The sequence below is a fragment of the Ambystoma mexicanum genome, chromosome 14, assembly GCF_040938575.1.
Source record: "Ambystoma mexicanum isolate Mex_15411 chromosome 14, UKY_AmexF1_1, whole genome shotgun sequence".
In the NCBI taxonomy this organism is placed as follows: domain Eukaryota; kingdom Metazoa; phylum Chordata; class Amphibia; order Caudata; family Ambystomatidae; genus Ambystoma; species Ambystoma mexicanum.
The window spans coordinates 425,210,563-425,229,159 of record NC_090940.1 but is presented as its reverse complement, the minus strand read 5'-3'; the positions used below and the strand labels follow the sequence as shown (position 1 = coordinate 425,229,159).

At 46.7% G+C, this 18,597-nt stretch overlaps 1 protein-coding gene across 1 annotated transcript in view; it reads left to right on the top strand.

Annotated features, from left to right (window-relative positions):
- The window catches only part of ATG14 (autophagy related 14), a 1,873,818-nt gene that overhangs the window by 903,444 nt on the left and 951,777 nt on the right, over positions 1-18,597 (top strand). Inside the window, exon 5 of the mRNA XM_069637604.1 lies at positions 881-1,118. Within this exon, the coding sequence (XP_069493705.1) occupies positions 881-1,118 (238 nt within the window). The remainder of the gene's footprint in view (positions 1-880; positions 1,119-18,597) is intronic.

Sequence of the window (18,597 nt, the reverse complement as noted above, 5' to 3'; positions counted from 1 at the left end):
TCCTACAACCTGCAATCCCCATCCTCCGCCTTGCTGCTGCAAGAATGGTTGCAGTCTGCTACTCGAAGAAGGCAGAGGGGGAACGCAGACCTTTAAAAGTGGGGTTGGGACAACAGGATTGAGGCAGTGTTGGTTTCAGTTTTATTTTTGTATTCATTAAGTCTAAGGTTTTCACAAAAAAACGTGTGCACTGTAAAAGTGGCTCTTAATGCATTACATTAGAATGCGCCAATGAACCAAATAAAGAAGAGAGAAAAGAATGCGTAATACCTGACATTACATTTGAAAACCTTTTGACTTATGCGTGTCTGCCCCCAACAAACAATCCAGGCACTATTCAAGATCAATGGGAAGCCCCTCATTGTTCACGATCCTTGTAAGAGAGTTGGGGAAAATACAAACTGAAATTGTGGCATCTCTCATCACGCAGCGTCTGCTTATTCACCATTGAGTAGGGCAGCGCAACACAGAATTTGCCCGATAGGACGTAACTAACCCATTATATGGTAGCACAAAGAGAACAGAAAGTACCTCCTGTCGGTATAAAATATTTCCTCCTGTACTTTCTTTATTACTCTAATGCATCTCCATTTACAACAAGACCTGCTTTCACCTCCATTTATGCTGCACAGTTAGGGCATTCTGCTGATTGATGGTATTTAAGGAGAATCTGTTAGAGCTTTAGCACACATTTCCTATTTCTTTAACAGGTCTGTTCCCTTTTTGGACTGCAGTGCCTTGGGATTAAGGACTCATGCTTTCCCTTCAAAACATTTTGCAGTAAAATATACAGCACGTTTGTGATCTTAATACTAATATTTCTCTGCGTGTTTAAGACTTTTATTTCTGGTATAATTGCTAGAATTAATTTTCTTTATAGATTCTGAAAAGCTTATTAAACTTAAAGAGGAGAACCAAAAGCTCTACCGCAGAGCACAGCGGCATCTAGAGAAGAAAGAAAAAATACGACGGCACAATCGCAGACTCCGAGAACTTGTGGACAAAAGAAGCAATGATTTAAGAACCCAGCTTGTGCAATTGGCAGATTTTCGGCGGTCTCATATTTTGGAACTCACGTCTTTCATTTTCCCTGTTGGTGAAGTAAAAATAGTTGTGAGGTAAGAAGTATTTGAAATGGGTCATCAATATCCTTACTAATACTTTGAAGACCGTGCCTGCATTGTTTCATGGAGGCATAAGGGAACATAAATGCTTTGTTAAAAGGCCCTGCCTTACACTGTTGTGCAGTGATCATTCTTATTGTATACATTTAATAGCAACAGTTTGATTCTCTTAAGAGTAAAGAATCCTGAAATATTGCAACACATCAATTGAATGTAAGCTAAAACAGGTATTGTCCTTTTATGTTCTGTAGCTCTCAGCAATACTTTTTGAGCACATCCCTTGCTTCGAGAAGCAGCAGAGCTCTCAATAGCCTCATTTAAATGCAGCCACGCCTTCTACCAGATCCATGGAGTAGAGTCGTTAGTACTTTTTATAGAATGGGATATCCTTAAGAGTAAAGAACCTAAACACTCATCTCACATTTTGTTCTGTGGCATTGCGATTGTATCATGCTGGCCCTAAAGATACACCACTTGCTCCTGAAAGTGAGATTGCATTTTGAGATGGGTAGTATTTCACCAGACACTTCCTGACCATTTCCCTTGTTCTCTTTCTAATATAATTGTAATGCCAACCTACCCAGATACTTAAGAGTGGCTTAATGTTGTCTTTGGCCACCGGCCCTTCCAGATAGATACAATTTTGAGTGAAATCACACTGTTTAGAATTTGGCCCATTAGAATGGCATAGCAGCATTTAGTTTTGAAGGTGACTTTAAAGATTGCAAGAAGATGGCAGACTCATCCCTTACTCCTCACCAATGGATAAAACCTTTCTAATCCACTATTCCTCCACATCTCTTGAACGCTTGTTACACTGCTCCTTTTTCCATTTGGAACTTACCTGGCCATTCCATACTGCTAGCATTGATTTTGGTGGGTTCTTAACTCCCTGTTTCTAGTGGGTTCTTTCCTCCCACGCATTCCTCATCTAGGATTACTCTATCCCAGTGCAGTTGTTATCTGGAAACGCTTCCGCCTGACGCCTCTATGTGCACTGTGCCCATATGATTCTGTGGCAAGTATATGTAGCAGTGCCAGGGTCTCAATTCCTTTTTTCCACGCACTCTGTTTGCTGATCGGGAACACGTTCGTCAAGCATTCTTTTTCAGCAAGCCTACTCCGTCAAAGGCCTCAGGCTTCAAGCCATGTGCGGACTGTGGCCAGCAGATGTCGGTCTCAGATCCCCTCTGGATTTGTCTATTGCTTGAGCAAGCCCACCACACCCAGGATTGTGTCTCGTGCCAGTCCATGCACCCGAAGGCCCTCTGGTAAAAGGCGGTGAAAATCTTCACATTCGTCCACAAGATGAAAGGTGAAGCTCTCCGGTCTCCTTCGAGGTCGCACAGTGAGGATCGGCACTCCAAGGAAGGATAAGAAAAAGCTGCAGCATCGCAAGAGGTCTCGCTTCCTGAGTGACTCCTTACACCAGCATTCCTCTTCCTCTTTGAAGGATCGGCCGGCGCAGCTGCCTTTTCCCGCCCAATCATTCATACCGGAAGAATGGGGGAACTTCTGCCTGAAGATCTTGGACATCTTCATCACATTGCTGACGGCTCCAGCCTCGGCACCTGTGGCGCAGACCGCAGCACCTACTGGTACTAATGTGCCTGTTGCGACTGGCAGGGGACCTGCTGGCGACCACTCCTGTACGCCTAAGGTGCAAGGCATCGGTGCTGGTCCCGACTACGTCGTCCGTGCCGATTGGTGACACCACAGCTCTGCAGGAATATGCCCACTCCCTATGGATACCTTCATGTCACAAATTTAAGACATCTATGATGAGGATGGCGATCAGGTTCCCTTTGGGCTAGAACTTCTGTTTTCTAAGGAGGTGAGGCTGTGCTGGGACTGGCAGAGGACCTGCAAGTCGCCAGTGGCCTAGACATCTCCCCAGAGATGGACATTTTGCCAGCTCCCACCCCAGTATAGCCTCAAGCCTCCTTCCAGCGCTTGATTTCTAAGGTGACCAGTATTCTGGGGCTGTCAGCCCCATCCAGGTCAAAGGTTCAGTACAAAATATGTGACATATTGGACAATGCTCCTGCCCTTCAATGAGGCAGTGGAACCCCCCTCGCTCCCCCAATACTGGAGTTGTGAGAGAAACCTGCCTTTGATCCAGCACTGGACAGGAAACCGGTGAAGAAACAGTCCCACCGCTTCAAATACAGTCTTTGTCTCCTCCTATGATTCACCATGGTCAGGCCGCGATAGCTAGCGTAAAGAAAGACATCTAGCTTCCCATCCCTATCACTGGACAGGTAAAGTAAGGGGTTTAACGAATGGGGTCAAAAGGATTTTTTGTCAGGCAATCTTGGACTGCGTGCCGTGAATGCCTCTTGCCCAATAAAAAAATTCTCCTTTGGCGTTTGCGTGGCTGTAACCAATGTGGTTGAATGTCCCCAAAGGAGAAATAAGGGACGGTTTTCTGTTCTTGGTCACTGATGGCAAGGAGGCAGCTTGCCAAACTTTGCAATCAGTAGTGGACGATGCAGACTGTGTGTTCCGGTCCATGGCCACGAGCACTGTGTTCATGCATCACTCTAGGCTGAGGAGGTCGGGTTTAGTGGCCGATGTTCAGCCCAAGCTGTTAGGCTTGCTTATTGATGGCAAAACCTCTTTGGAGCCAAGGCTGATGACTGCTCTGGAAGGTCTAGTTGTCGAAGGCAACAGCTAAGTCTTTGGGGCTTGCTGTGCAACAGCCCTCCACAGAGGCAGCATCTTGGGGCAGAGGTTGTAGTCTCTCCACCACCTATGCCTTGAGGGGCCCTAGTCCATCTGCTCCAGGCACAATACAGGGTAGACACTTCCCGCAAGGTCGAGAAGCCCAGAGAGGTGTGGCTGCAGCTGCCATCCCTGCTGCACCCCACAGTGCAAAACCTCAGTGATGGATAATGCCACTCAACGCAGGTGGTGGGCAGGCTTTCCCTGTTGAGGCCGGAGTGGGCAAGGAATCTTGGGCCAATGCTTGGGCCTTTTTGGTCATCAAACAGGGGTATTGCCTCCCATTCCTCCTGACCATGGCCTCCAGGTCACCCCTGATCTCCGACCACATCCTGGAGGAGTTCTATCAGTCACTGTTGATCAGAACGAGGAAGGGGGTAGTACTTAACCTAGTTTCTGGTGCCGAACGAGGACGGGGGGGTGGTTCCACTCTGGATCTGCATTTACTGACAATTTCAAGATGATTACTCTAGCTCAGATCCTGCAAACACTCAATCTGCAGGACTGGTTGGTATCATTGGACATCAGAAGGCCTACTTTCACGTGCTGATCCATCTGAAGCAGAGGAAGTACCTGAGGTTCATGGTGGGCCAACATCACTACCAGTTCAAGGTGTTGGGTCTTTTTCAGCGCCCAGGATTTTCATGCAGCTGCTAGCGGTGGTAGGGGCTTGCCTAAGGAGGGAGGGCATTTGTCTTTACCTACTTGGATGACTGGCTCGTCCAAAGTTGCTCCCCAGTTCTGGTGCCGGAGCATCTACTCCATACATGCATGCTATTGCGCAGCCTGGGCTTTTCCCTGAACTTCAAAAAGTTTCAGGTTTCGCCGCCCCAGTACTTACGATTTATTGGAGTGGAATTGGACGCTAGACTGCATGGGCCTTACTCTAACATCCGTGCCTTTACCTCCATACTGTATGGGCGGTCGTTCCAAGGGACGAGAGACAGAACCTTTTTCACCAGAAAAAGCCTTCTTCCCCTTTAAATTTAGAGGCGCGCAGGGGCGCAGCCCGGGGAGCATGCGCTGCCCTGACTCTGCCCTCCGGCACTGCACCTTAGTCCCCTTTTCCACATCGGTGGGAATGGGCCGAATTCACCAGTGCTCCTGGGTTTAGCTTTGGCCATGTAATACCAATCGCGGATACTTCTTCTCTTTATCTTTTTCTTGTCTTATCTATCATTCAAGTACTCGGTCCTCAGGTGTCGCGCTCCTCCCCGGCGCATGTCGACTTCTACAGAGTTCAGCAGGTGTCCATCCTGCAACAGGCTCTTCCCAGCTTCAGATCCCCACGCCCTCTGCCTACGTTGCCTTGGCCCAGACCACGGTTGGCAATCTTGTTCGGCGTGTGACTCGCTGTCCTCGAAGGCGCTGAAGAACAGACTAGCCAGGTGGAGGGAACTCTTCCAGAAGTCACCTGCAGAGGATCTCAAGACCTTCGTGAAGCATCGAACCCGGCCCAAGGTAGGGCCGATATTTTCCAGCGCACTCCGCAGGGGAGACTCCTTCCCAGGGACTCTCACGCGCGGGAGGGGCCGGCCAGGTCCTCCTACCGGCACATGCACCAAGGTTGTTACAGCTACCGGCCTTTGGGTCGAGGGATCCTCAGATCCTCCTGGGCGCAGTGTTGAGGGACCGAAAGGTTCTTTTACCGGGTCCACACCGAGGGGCTCTGCCCTTTTACCGGCACTATGTCCGAGGGGCTACGCCCTAATACCGGCAATACGTCCGAGGAGGTGCCTAAACGCAGCTCTACAGACCCGTGGGTCGAGGGTGTCGCACCTACTGGGCCGAGGCCCGAGGAGCAGGGTAGGCCTCGTGATCCACATGCAAGAGTCTTGGACGAGGCCGGGCCCAGCGAGCTAAGCACCACGTCGCAGGCACGTGGCAGGCAGCTCGACAAAATGGCCGCCGCACCAGAAAGAGGCACCCGTCTGACGCCATTCCAGGAATTCAGCAAAGAACGAGTGTCAAGGTGGGACTGGCCTCATCCAGTTACGTGGCCTATAGTCTACACCTCATTTGTGCAGGGCAGCTTTCCTTTGCGTCCATATGGACAGGGTATGCAGCAGCTCCAGCAGTCCCCCACTACCCCGTCGGCACTCCCTGCCACCTCTTTGGCCAGTAAGGAGGTGCTCTTCAAGAAGTTCCTTGGCCTCATGAGGTCTCCTCAGATGGGGGTTATCATCAAAGAAGCCATCAGGGAAGTTATCCCCGCCATGCTAGCGGCACTACAGACGCCTCCATCGGGCCCCTTGGCCCTGGTGCAGCTGCATCCTCCGGCTCCACAGTCAACTCTGCAACCTCTGCCGCCTCCTCAGCCTCCGGCTGCGGTTCCTGTACCCCAGCCTCTGGCGCCATCTACTCCCCCTCCACAGGATCCTCCAGATCCGCAGGATATGAACGAGGAGGAGGATCCGGACACGCCATCCTCAGCCAGGGCCTTCCACTAACATCTTGCTGGCCTGGCCAAGTACCTGGGCCTCCCCCAACCCAAGATTGAGCAGCCGGCAGAGGGGGTTCTGGCTGAAGTCGTCACGTGACGCCCCTCTGCCAACACGGGATTCCACTGCAAACCGATGTAGTCGCCCTGGCCAAGAAGGGTTGGCTCAAGCCCCACTCGGCCCAGCCGGTCAATCGAAGGTTGGACGCCAAGTACAGGCGGACGGAGGGAGATACACTCTTGCTCTCGAACCATCCTCAGCCACACATGTCGGTGATCACTGCAGCATCACTATACTCCAAGCTTCAGTCGTCCTCAGCCTCCACCTCTGCGGCGCTGCTAGGCATGGAGGATAAGATCTTGGAGGCGTATTGCAAGAAAATCTACTCCAACGTATCCTTGCACCTTCATCAGGTCAATGCAGATGCCATGCTGGCTGCCGCCAACCAAAGGTTATGGCAGGAAATTGCAGACCTCCTCCCGGAACTCCCCACCCAGTGCCAATCGCACTTTAGGGCGGGGATAGCTGAAGCCAAGCTGGTAGCGCATGACCTCCTGGAGTCCACAGTGGCTCATATCGATACCTCGGCCCGTACCATCTGCATTGCCACGGACATGAGAAGAGCAGCCTGGCTCCGGGCAACGAAAGGGTGGGGACCTCTTCCACTCCTCTACGGACGAGGAGCTGGACAAAAAGAAAAACAGCTCACAAATGGCAAAGTCTTTATCCATTCTTACAAAGACCATGCCCAAATCGTACACACAATCTCAGCAGCGCTCGGAAAAGTGTTGTACATATGGAGGGTTCCGCAGCTTCCAAGAACACAGATCCAGGCAGCCGGACTGCTTGCCGTCTCAAGACCGGCGCTAACAACAAAAGGGGGAGGAGGGTTAGTAAGGGCTTTTTCCAGTCCCCTTCCTCAGCGTCTGCCTCCGAGGGAAAGAAGGCATGACACGCCCCTTGGGGTCCACTTGTCTCCGGTTGGGGGCAGGCTTGCTCTCCATGCACATTTCTGGCATCAGAATTTCGCGGACACCTGGATCCTCTCTGTAGTATCCACGGGGTACCGCCTTTCTATCCCAGCCTCTCCTCCCCTCCACTCCCACAGGTTGGGACAGCAACTCTTTCGGCGGTGATCTGGTCGCTCATAGAGAGCCAGGCAGTGGAGGAAGTTCCGGCCTCCCAGCGAGGCTTTGGCTTTTCGCTCCAGGATTTTCGCCGTTCAGAAAAACCAGGCGGCCTGAGAGTCATGCTGGACCTTTCCACCCTCAACCTCTCCCTGCGCCTGCAAAAATTCAAGATGGTTACGCCAGCTTTTATTACGGAGACATTGGACAAGGGAGACTGGATGTGCTCCCTGGACCTGAAGGACGCGTACCTACACGTCCCGATCTGGCAGCCCCATTGTTCTTTCCTACGGTTCAGGATCATGGGCTACCATTTTCAATCCAAAGTCCTACCATTTGGCCTCAACTCGGCCCCCAGGGTCTTTACCAGACTCATGAACGCTCTGGCGGCCCTCCTCAGAGCGCAGGGCCTCCACATCTACCCATACCTCGACGACTGGCTCACCAGGGCTACATCTCCAGAAGCAGTTCTCCACTCTTCCCATGCCCTTATGAACACACTGCATGATCTGGGCTTCTGGCTCAACCTCAAGAAGTCACAGCTGCAGCCTACGTAGATCCTGACATTCCTGGGACTCATTTGGGACCTGTGCTCTGAGAAGGTCTTCCCGTCGGAGGACAAAATCTCATCCATCAAGAGGGCCACCGGCCACTTCCTCACGCAGAGCGGTGACCTCGGCTATACCAACATCTCCTGGGTCTACTGGCAGCGGTCCTATTAGCCGTGCCGCACACAAGACTAAGGATGAGAAGGATTCAGCTGCACTTCGTGGCCTAATGGAATTAGGAGCGGGGCTCAAAATCTGAGATCATCAACGTTCCTCCATCTCTCCACCCGGACCTAACATGGTGGTCCATGGACTGCAACCTACGGACGGGCAAGCCATTACGGCCGCCCTCTCTGCAGGCCACCATCACCACAGACTCTTTGCTCGAGGGCTGGGGAGCCACCCTGGACGATCTCTCGGTCCATGGCACCTGGACTCGACAGGGGCAGGAATACCACATCAATTGGCTGGAGCTGAACGCCATCTGGCTAGTGCTCAGAGAATTCCTACCACTTCTCAAGGGTAAGGTTGTCCTCATCCAGTCAGACAACTCGACCAGCATGTACTACGTCAACAAGCAGGGTTCACCAGATCCCCCTCCTCTGTGCAGACTGACGATCAGCATGTGAGAATAGGCCCTGGAAAACGACATTCACTTCTTAGCAGTCCACCTCCCGGGGGAATCCAACCTGGAGGCGGACAGGCTCAGCAGGCTGGAAGCGGACAATTACGAGTGGCAGCTAAACAACCTCGTTATTCAGGAGATTTTCTACAGGTGGGGTCACCCCCACGTGGATCTCTTTGCCACCTGGCACAACAAAAAATGTCCCAGTTTGTATCCTGGCAAGGTCAGGGCCCCGGCTCTCTGGGTGACGCATTTCACCTCCAGTGGACCGCATGAAAGCCTATGCCATTCCGCCCACTCCTCTGATCCACAGGGTAATTTGCAAGATCAAGGCGTCTCGCCGACTCCTCATCATTCTGACAGCTCTGTGGTGGCCGGCCAGGCCTTGGTTTTCGGAGCTACTCAGCCTCTCGGAGTTGCCCCCGATACACCTTCCGACAGGCCCAGCAAATCTTCTGGTGCAGCAGGAGGGCAGAGTCATGCACCCTGTGCCAGGGAAACTAGCCCTCACAGCGTGGTACCTGAGCAGGTAATGCTTAGGCACCTTAGCCTCTCACAGGCCAATCTGGAGATCCTACAAGGCGCCAGGAGCGAAGCCACCAGGGCCCAGTACAAAAGCCAATGGACCATATTCTGCCACTGGGCAGACTCCAAGGGAATAGACCCCTTGGCTTGCACTTTCGACGACGTGCTCTCCTTTTCGGCCCACCTCGCTCATTCAGGCGTACAGGTGGACACCTGCCACCCATAACTTGCAGCCATTGGGGCTTATAGGAACTCTGAGGTAGGCATTTTTTCCTCCTCCAACCCTATCATCAAGAAACATCTGACGGGTCTCGCTAGGGTCTACCTGTCCGTCAACAGACCGCACCCGGTGTGGGACCTTAACATAGTCTTGGGCGCATTGGCTCACAAACCATTCGAGCCAATGGCGTCCGTGGACATCTGGTTGGTCACCATTAAGTCGGCCTTACTAGTCGGCCTTAGCTCGTAGAGTCAGCGAGTTCCAGGCGCTGGTCACATCTGAGCCATATACCACCTTTCACAAGCACAATGTAGTCATGCGGACGCACCCGGCATTTCTGCCCACTGTTCCGTCTGCTTTCTACCTGAACGAGGAGATAGCCCTTTCTACGTTTTTTCCCGATCCTAAGGACAAAGCACAAAGAGTGCTGCACTGCCTGGATGTCAGGCGTGCTCTGAAATTCTACTTGGACAGGACCAAGGGCTTCTGCAAATGGGACGTCCTGTTTGTCACTTTTGGAGGCTCAAGACCAGGCTATCAGGCCTCTAAGGCTTCCATATCCCGCTGGATGGTTTTTGCCATCAAAGATGAGTATGAGGGCCAGCACAAGCCGCTTCCGGCCACCATGCATGCCATGCGGTCAGGGCCAAGGCAACGTCCACATTCCAGCGCAATGTCCCTTGGCACGTCATAAGCAAGGCGGCCACTTGGGCCTCTCCCTCGGCATTCTGCAAGCATTACTGTTTGGATGCTGGCTCTAGATCTGATGCGGCTTTCGAACAGGTGGTTTTCAGAAACCTATTTGCTTAAGGAGGGTCTCCTCTCCACCCTGGGGCTACAATCAGTTGTAATCGCCCATACAGTATGGACGAAAGGGGACAGGACGTAAGAGTAATTATAAGTTACTCACCGTAGTGACTAACATACTCTTACTCCATAGTCCCCTTTCCTCCATACGTCCCACCAACCTCACCCCTAATACTGGTGTCATTAGGCAATGTTAAATCTATTGTCGACGCGTCATTTGGGACTGAGGTGCGGCGCTGGAGGGCAAAGTCAGGGCAGCGCTTGCTCCCTGGGCCACGCCCCTGCGCGCTTCTAAATTTAAAGGGGAAGAAGGTTTTTTCTGGTGAAAAAGGTTCTGTCTCCCGCCCCTTGGAAAGAATGGCCATACAGTAGGAAGGAAAGGGGACTATAGACTAAGATTACGTTGGTCACTACGGTGAGTAACTTATAATTTCCCATCAGCAGGCCAAGTGGCACACATTTTCGGATGGTCAACGTCCTTCAAGACCCGGAAGCAAGGCTGTGCAAGAGATCGCTTCAGTTGCTTCTGCTTTGCCAATGGTCTCAGTTTCAAGGCCCCATGCCGGACCTTTTACAGGCATCGGCCCTGGTGGCTCAAGATCGCATGGTGGGCCATGCGAGACAACTTGCTGAGATGCGTGTTGTTTTGTCAACCTTGACCCCAGGTGACGGTGGTCATGGACGCATCTCTGACTGGTTGGGATGCTCACCTGTCAGACCTAATGGTGAGCGGACGGTGGTCTCTCGTGGAGTCTCATCTGCACATTAACTTGCTGGAGCTGAGGGTGATCAGGATAATCCTGACAAACAACACAGTGGCAATGCATTACCTCGACAAGCGAGGTAGTGTAGGGTCCTTGCCAATGAGACTGTGGTTTAGTGGTTTAAAAACGGTGAGTTTCTGGCAGTGGTTCTTGCAGGCAGAGAGAATGTCACAGAGGAGGCGTTGAGCAGACACACCTCAGCCTCCCATGAGAGGGAACTCTTCCAGGAGGTTCTGGAGGAGATTTCTTCTTTTGATGGACTCCTCAAGTGGACCTCTTCTCTTCCAATGCCAACAGGAAGTGTGAGTTGTTCTGTTCTAGGGAATGTCCTCATCTGGGAGCTCTGGGGGATGCACTGAGATTTGATTGGACTTTCAACCTCTCCTATGTGTTCCTACTGATCCCCGTCATGCTGCTGGTTCTCAGGAGATTGTGCCTGTTCAGAACCACAATGATCTTGATAATTTCAAAGTGGGCCCGTGGTAATGTGGTATCTGGAGTTGCCGGACATGTCCATTCACCCTCCCTGGTGCCTTCCGAAGAGAGTAGACTTTCTCTCCCAATCTTGGGGGCGGGGCCCCCCCATCTAAACCTCAGCAGTCTGAACCTTCATGCTTCTGGATACTTTATCCTGTCCGCTATCCCCTGTATTGGATTCTCTTCTCTCCTTCTCCTAGACGAGCCTGCAGATTGGCACTGTAAAGAGTTACGTGCCCCGATTTCTGTGTTCAATATGTCCCCAGAACAGGGCTTGTTTTTCACAATACCCACTGTTATGCAGTGCTTGGGTAACCAATTTCCTCCCTGCTAGTTGGTGGTTCCGGCATGGGATTTGAATTTCGTTTTTACATTTTTTATGGGTGCTCTGTTTGAGCCCTTTAATTCCTGGTCTATTAGATTGCTCACTGTGGCGAACCAGAAGGAGAGTCCAACTAAGTAGTGCCAAGGGGTGTTTTATTCAAAGCAAAGAGAGAACGCCGATCTAGCCCTACCGCTACGAGGAGAGTTCCTAACAAACTAAAAGTAAGGGTTCTCGTCAAAGTCCAAAGAAATAGTCCTTAGTCAAAATCCTAAAATCTTGCTGGCCCTACCACTTAGAAAACACGTGACAAAAAGGAGGCCGGTGCAATAGCCGTGGTCCTTGGCTTCTGCCTGAACCAACACTTGGATCCCTTTTCCAAGAAGGTTTTAAAAAGTTTGTCCAGTTCTGGATCTCTTTCCACAAAGTTCAAAAACGTTTGGAAAGTACAGTACTTCGCTTCTCTGTATGTTCTGCTTGCCAATGTTCAAGTTTTTACTCAGATTCCATATGTTTTTTTATTTAAAAAAATTATTTGTTTTTTGTCAAAATATAAAGACCTTTACAAATAAATCATGATTCAGTACAATAATAACTCAGTTAAAAACAAAGCACAAAACAAGCTGATAAACATTACACAACCAACATAACAATTTCTGACTTAAAATAACTTATCCACAAGTTAGATTTCTTCGAAGAAGAAAATGCACCCATATCTATCTATACCCATACATATATATATATTTAAGGAGCTCTTTCCATTTCATTCTCAATAATATTTACAAGCTTTGTTGTTTTAATTATTGAAGTATCAGTGGATCCCCACATGCATTTTGTCCATATCCATTCTCTAGCTGAGGTCGTTTTAGGTTGCACAAATGCGTTCATAACTATACAACGCACATTTTCAAAATAAATGCAGTAAATAAACAGATGTTTTAAAGTCTCCTGTGCATAATTACAAAATCGACAGAATTCATTATTGTGTTCCAAATCATCTTTATGCCAATGTTCTTTTCTAATTCGTGTATGACATAAGTCAAGTCGAAAACGCATAAAGGTTCGACGAACATTAGAACAAGGGCAAAGTGTTAAATAAGACATGCAAGGTATCTGCTTATGAATGAATTTACGATATTCCGCAAATGAGGAATAGATTTCCATCTTCATGCACGTGTCAGCCCAATCACATTGCAATCATTTTTTCTTAATTTTCCCTCGAAAAATCTCCAAATCTTCCACAGGGAGGTTAATCTTATCCAACAATGATAACATTCGTTCTTTGAACTGAACCATAGAAGGGGGATTATTATTTACGAACATTCTATTTAGCCCAAATATATACGAATTTATGAGAGGAAACAGCATTTTTGCGAAATTCAATAATAAATGCCAATTGTATCTGGAGGAGAGGGAGTTGAGACCCAACTCATGTCTGACCACAGCATTAGGCAAGGATGGTTGTAAACCTAATCTGTATTTCCAGATCGGTCCTTGTAATTGATCCAATAAGGGACCCAAATCGTGTAAGAAAAGCTCAACTCCATACAACAAAATAGTTTCAACTTTTTTCAGATAAAATTCCAAAAGTGGAGTCAATGAAAATGTGTACATTTTTTGTAGCAAAATTTTTATTTGGCATTTTAGTGGCATTGTTTTCACAGTTAAACGTTCCTTCATACTTTTATAGGAGGTGTTCCTCGATAGGATTAGCCCTAGATAAGGTAAATTCAGGGAGATTGCAATGGGAGAGGAACCAATTTTCCATACGAAATGTCGTACTTTTTTCTTGTTTGCAAAAATGATGATGTTAGATTTTTGTGGATTAACAATAAGGTTGTTACTCTTACAATATTGCATAAAACATTCAAGTTTTGTTTGAAGACCCGACTGCGTCCGATCGAAGAGCAGAATGTCATCTGCATACGCTAGCCAGGACATAGATAAGGCTCCAATTCGAATTGCAAAAGATCTATCTATATTCCATAACTCTTCAATGTCGGCTAAATAAAGTTTGAAAAGTATCGCTGCCAAGTTGCATCCTTGTTTTACCCCTGTGAATGATGGAATAGCTTGCGTTAGGGAGCCTTCCCGGTTGATTCTTACTTTGAAATTTGTTTTGAAATGCAACATTTCAATGAGCGTAATGAGGTATTGGGGGAACTTAGCTTTACGCAATTTTTCCCACTCTTATTACCCCATTAAAGGCTGCTTTCAAATCATGGGATTCTACAAAAATAGGACTGTTGGTCGGGCAGGTGGAATGTGCAATGATATGAGCCAACAGACACGCATTAAGGGGCGTCCCCATCCCTTTGCGAAACCCAACTTGAGAAGGGCAAAAAGAATCATTAATACGGGCAAATCTTTCGAGCTCTTGTAAAATCAAAGAGGCAAATATTTTAGCTGCGACACCAATGATCGCGACAGGTCTATAGTTATTCGGATCTTCAATTGAACCTTTTTTATGAAGTGGGATGATGATTGATGCAAGCCATGACTCAGGGATTCTTTTAGAACAAAATATTTCTTGAAATGTGCTATAAAAAATGGAAGACCAAAAAAGAGGGTCATCCTTGATTAGACAGGGGGGTAGGCCATTAGGACCTGCACATTTAGAACTTTTTTTAGTTTCTGAATAGCCTCAAGTATGTGTTTCTTTCCCCATGGACAAACATTAGGAATTAGTTGGCAATCAGGCGGTGTATCAAACGCTTTAAATCTTTCAGGAAGTGCATATTTGGAAAGAAAAAAAGAAGTCCAGGCTGCACTATCAATACCCGAGTCAAATTCTCGTGAAGGCCCTTTATCTATAGATCTTATCATATTCCATATATCTTTAGTTTTACGATTACAAAGTAAATTTACTATTTTTTGGTTTTGATGTAATTTATTTGCAGCGTGAATCTCCTTTACTGCTCTTTTATACTTGAATAAGATCTTTTTTTTTGTGAATTCTATTCAGCCTTGATACACACACGTGGACTTCTTTAAGATCCAAAGCTCAGCATTTTTCTTTCTTTTTAGAGCAGCTACCTCGACACAATAATCCCCTCTACTATTTTTGCTGGAATCTTGCCCTGCATTAAGCAATGAAATATTCCCTAAATGTGAGGCAATCATTTCCACAATTCCATTTTATTATTATTGCATTATCCATGAGATTTTCCACATTGTCTTTCCAGAAGTCTCTATTCACTAGAGATGTGAATTTCCTGCATGTAGCAGACGACCAATTGATCGAACCACATGGTCTATCGCATTGAATTAACGATAGCTGGACTACAGGAGGACACATGGTAAAGTATTTCAGAATAGACGTTGTAATCATAACATGGTCCGCCAAGTCAGTCTTAAGGGTATTAATTTTAGTGAGACAACCAGATAGCCTCTTCGAGGAAAATATGTGATCAATCCATGATTTTGCATTACCCCTTTTCCATGTAACTTTACTATGAGTATCTGTGTGGTCTAATAGGTGTATGTTCCAAGCTTTAAGAACCTTAGACCATATAGTTCCTTTCTGTATGGAGGCTTGACAATAATAAGAATTGGCGCCCTTGTTGATACCATTGGTCCTTATATAGGCATTGAGGACTCCTCCAATAAGGATTTCTGCACCTGGTGCTTTACTAAAAGCCGCATTAAGGGCATCACCCAAGATTTCAAAAGCTTTTTCAATCTGAAGTTTGCTAGGATTCCAATATAATGAGATCAAAAAGATATTTTCATTCATTCTCACCTTGAAGGAAATATCCAACAAGATGAACAAGTCCGATTCATACACGTTATTGATAGTAAAGTTTAGTCTTGTATCAATCAAAATTGCTAGACCACCAGTGGGTCTACCTTCCAACCCTTTATTCGCATGGTGTGAAAATACAACATAGCCATCAATTTCTACATTTTTTATCGCCATGGTCTCCTGAATCAATAAAATGTTAGGAAAAGAATCTGTTTTTACCCTTTCTCTCTGTTTCATTAAATTCAGGAGGCCACAACAATTCCATGACACTATAGTAAGGTCATGAATTTATGATGTGGCCATGGGCATGTTTATGTTAACAGCTGTATTAATCAATGGTTCGAGCCATTTAAGCCCATTTAGGGCATTTGTAAGGGCAGATAGTTGTTCCATCATCAATTTTGCAATTATAGGTGATAGCATTTTAGACAGCATCCTGTTATTATTCATATTAGGCAATCTGATCCACTCTATATCATTTGTTACCAAATTTCTGAGTGATGGAATTTTATATAGTGCGTTCATTAGGAACTATCTATTAATGCGTACTGTCCCGTTAATTTTATTGTCGCTAATCCATCCAATGGTTTTTTTCATTTCGCTAGGTATGTTATAAAACTGCAGGAGCTTGTGACTCAATCCAGCTTCCACAGGGCACTCACGTTGATGTACCTCTTCTGCAACCTCTTTCTTCGCTTCTAGAGCACTTCCACCTACTTGATGTTGCATTTTTGCTGGTTCGTCCTTTTCTTGGTTGGCATTTCCCTTTTGTGCGTTTTCCTCTGGACCAAAATCCTCAACCAGGGCTGATAATAATGGAGGATTCGAGGTTTGAACAAGTTCCTTCATCTGCTGTTTACTTTCAATCACTTGGCCTTGCTTGATGTGGATATCTATACAAGCCCATTCCTCTTGAGGGATTGATTCCAATAATAAGGCAATTTTTTCAAACACTTCCTTGGCGGTTTCAGCCTTTAATCGTTTTTCATCTTGCCTCCAAGGAGTCGATGTCTCTCCTAAAGTGCCTTCATTACATTTGAGCTTTTCGTTTCTGATAAAACCATCCGTTTTTTTGTTGAAATATCAGTGAAGAACGAAGTTAGAGGGGGTTGAACCATAGAATCAGTCTGAGACATAGCTTCAGTTTCCATTCGAACTTTTCCTGTCCTTTCAGCCTGCTCCCCAGTGGAGCAACTCAAGTTGTGCTTCTGTTTTTTCTTCAGATTGACCAGCTGTTTTGAAACAATTTCTTGAGTCGTTGAAGCCTTCAATTGCAGTACATTTTTACTCTCCTCATTTAGCTCACTTAAGTTGAATTTTTGTTCAGCAGAGCCAACAAGAATTGCACCTAGATTAGAATGCATTTGTTCTGTGTTTTCGTTAGAGAGTTCACTAGAAAGTTCTTGCATTTTTTTCTCTCCCCGCAAAGAGATTCCTTTGTTTTGGTGTTGTCTTTTGAGGGCTTTTAGATGATTTTTCTTAGCTTTTCTTGACGTAAAATAGAATTTCGCTTTTGCGTCTGCGGACTCTTGTTGTACTTCATTGGACTTGTCCTTTTCCATAAGATTAATCAAGATCGTAGGACTATCAGGGGAAGGTTCTACCTCATTTTTGCTCAAGTTGGGAGAATGATCCACCATGAGCATATCTAAAATTTTATCTTTAGAGTTCATCTGAACCAAGATGTTTTCCACTTGTCCGAGTCTTCCATGTTGCAATTTCGCAATTTCTAGATAATCATTTTTGTCAACATCTGACGGGGTCACAATAACCCCTCCACACTCGTCTTTACGCTGCAGTATTTGTGCAAACGTCACTGGGACTCCATGTGACAGCAGCGGCTCATCAGAGGTTTGCGATCCCATATGTTTTTTTTTCAACATATGCATTAGTAAGTGACAAGTAATCTTTTGTGGTTGCAGTTGCACTTACGTGACAGCTCGCATGATATACCTGCCAAGCTTCTTGCGCCAAAATATATCCTTCAATTTTGGCTAAATGCGTGTTATTTGTAGCCAAATCCCTTTTTAACTCTTGCAGTAGGAGATGTGAATATTCATGCCCACGGTCTAACAAGTTTAAAATTCTTGTAAATATCGACAAATCGTTAATCCTTTGATCAAGTAGTTCTTCTTCAAGAATTTCTTGTGTTAGAGGCAAATCAGGCACATTGGAAAATTTAAACACAGGAACTGAAGTATTTAAGTTCCCCTGTTTAGAGAAAGGATTCTGTGTGTTTAAATTTGAAGCAAATTTCACCATAGGCGAACTAGTAGAAGGAATTTGTACAGAATTTCTCTTTTGTTTTTTCCAGGTCAGTACATGGATAATGAGACTCTTTAGCACTTGATTTGTGAAAATGTGCATGTTACATGCGCACTCCCCGAGTAGAAACTGGTGTGGTTGGACCTAGCGATAATCGTACTCTTTTGTCCAAATCCGACATAATTACAGGAGCAAGCATGAAAATGTCAGAAATGGGAAGGTATTTATTGTCATGAATATCAACAATTATTTTTTGTATATTACGTGTGTAGTCCTCTACAGAAAATGGATCATTTGTAATGTCATCATTTGCTTTTTTTAAAGAGCATAATTCCTTTGTGCCCATTGCTGCTGTTTGATTATCTGATTTAACACTATTCTCAGTAATGGGCTTCATTTCCTCAGCGTGACTTGACATAGATAAGAAAGACGGTTTCCCATTAAGTGAGGCTACAGGACTATTTTTTTTTCTTTTTGTTTACATTTTTTGGGGAATCTAAAGTGGGGAGAGTTTTGGACGGACACTCCTTCCGCTTTTTCCCATTTCTCAAGACTAACTCCATAACACAATAGTTAAGGTAAAAAGAAAGTGCCCAGAAAGCTTTACAAGGTGCTTTACACTAACCCGATAAAGTGCACCTCCTTCACCGAAGCAGCTTCCTATCTAACAAAGAATGTTTTCCTACCTGTTGACTCACAGGTTTATTTCACACAAAATATTGCCATAGGAAGCCTTCGAAGTCAGTCCAACCCCATAATCCGCACCGCGAACAGCCAAAAGTACTTCAGTGTACGTCATGGTGCGCGGCGCGGGTGCGCCGAGGCCAGGTTATTTATTTCGTCCCACAAGGCGGAGCCACACACCTAAGGCAGGCTCACGTAA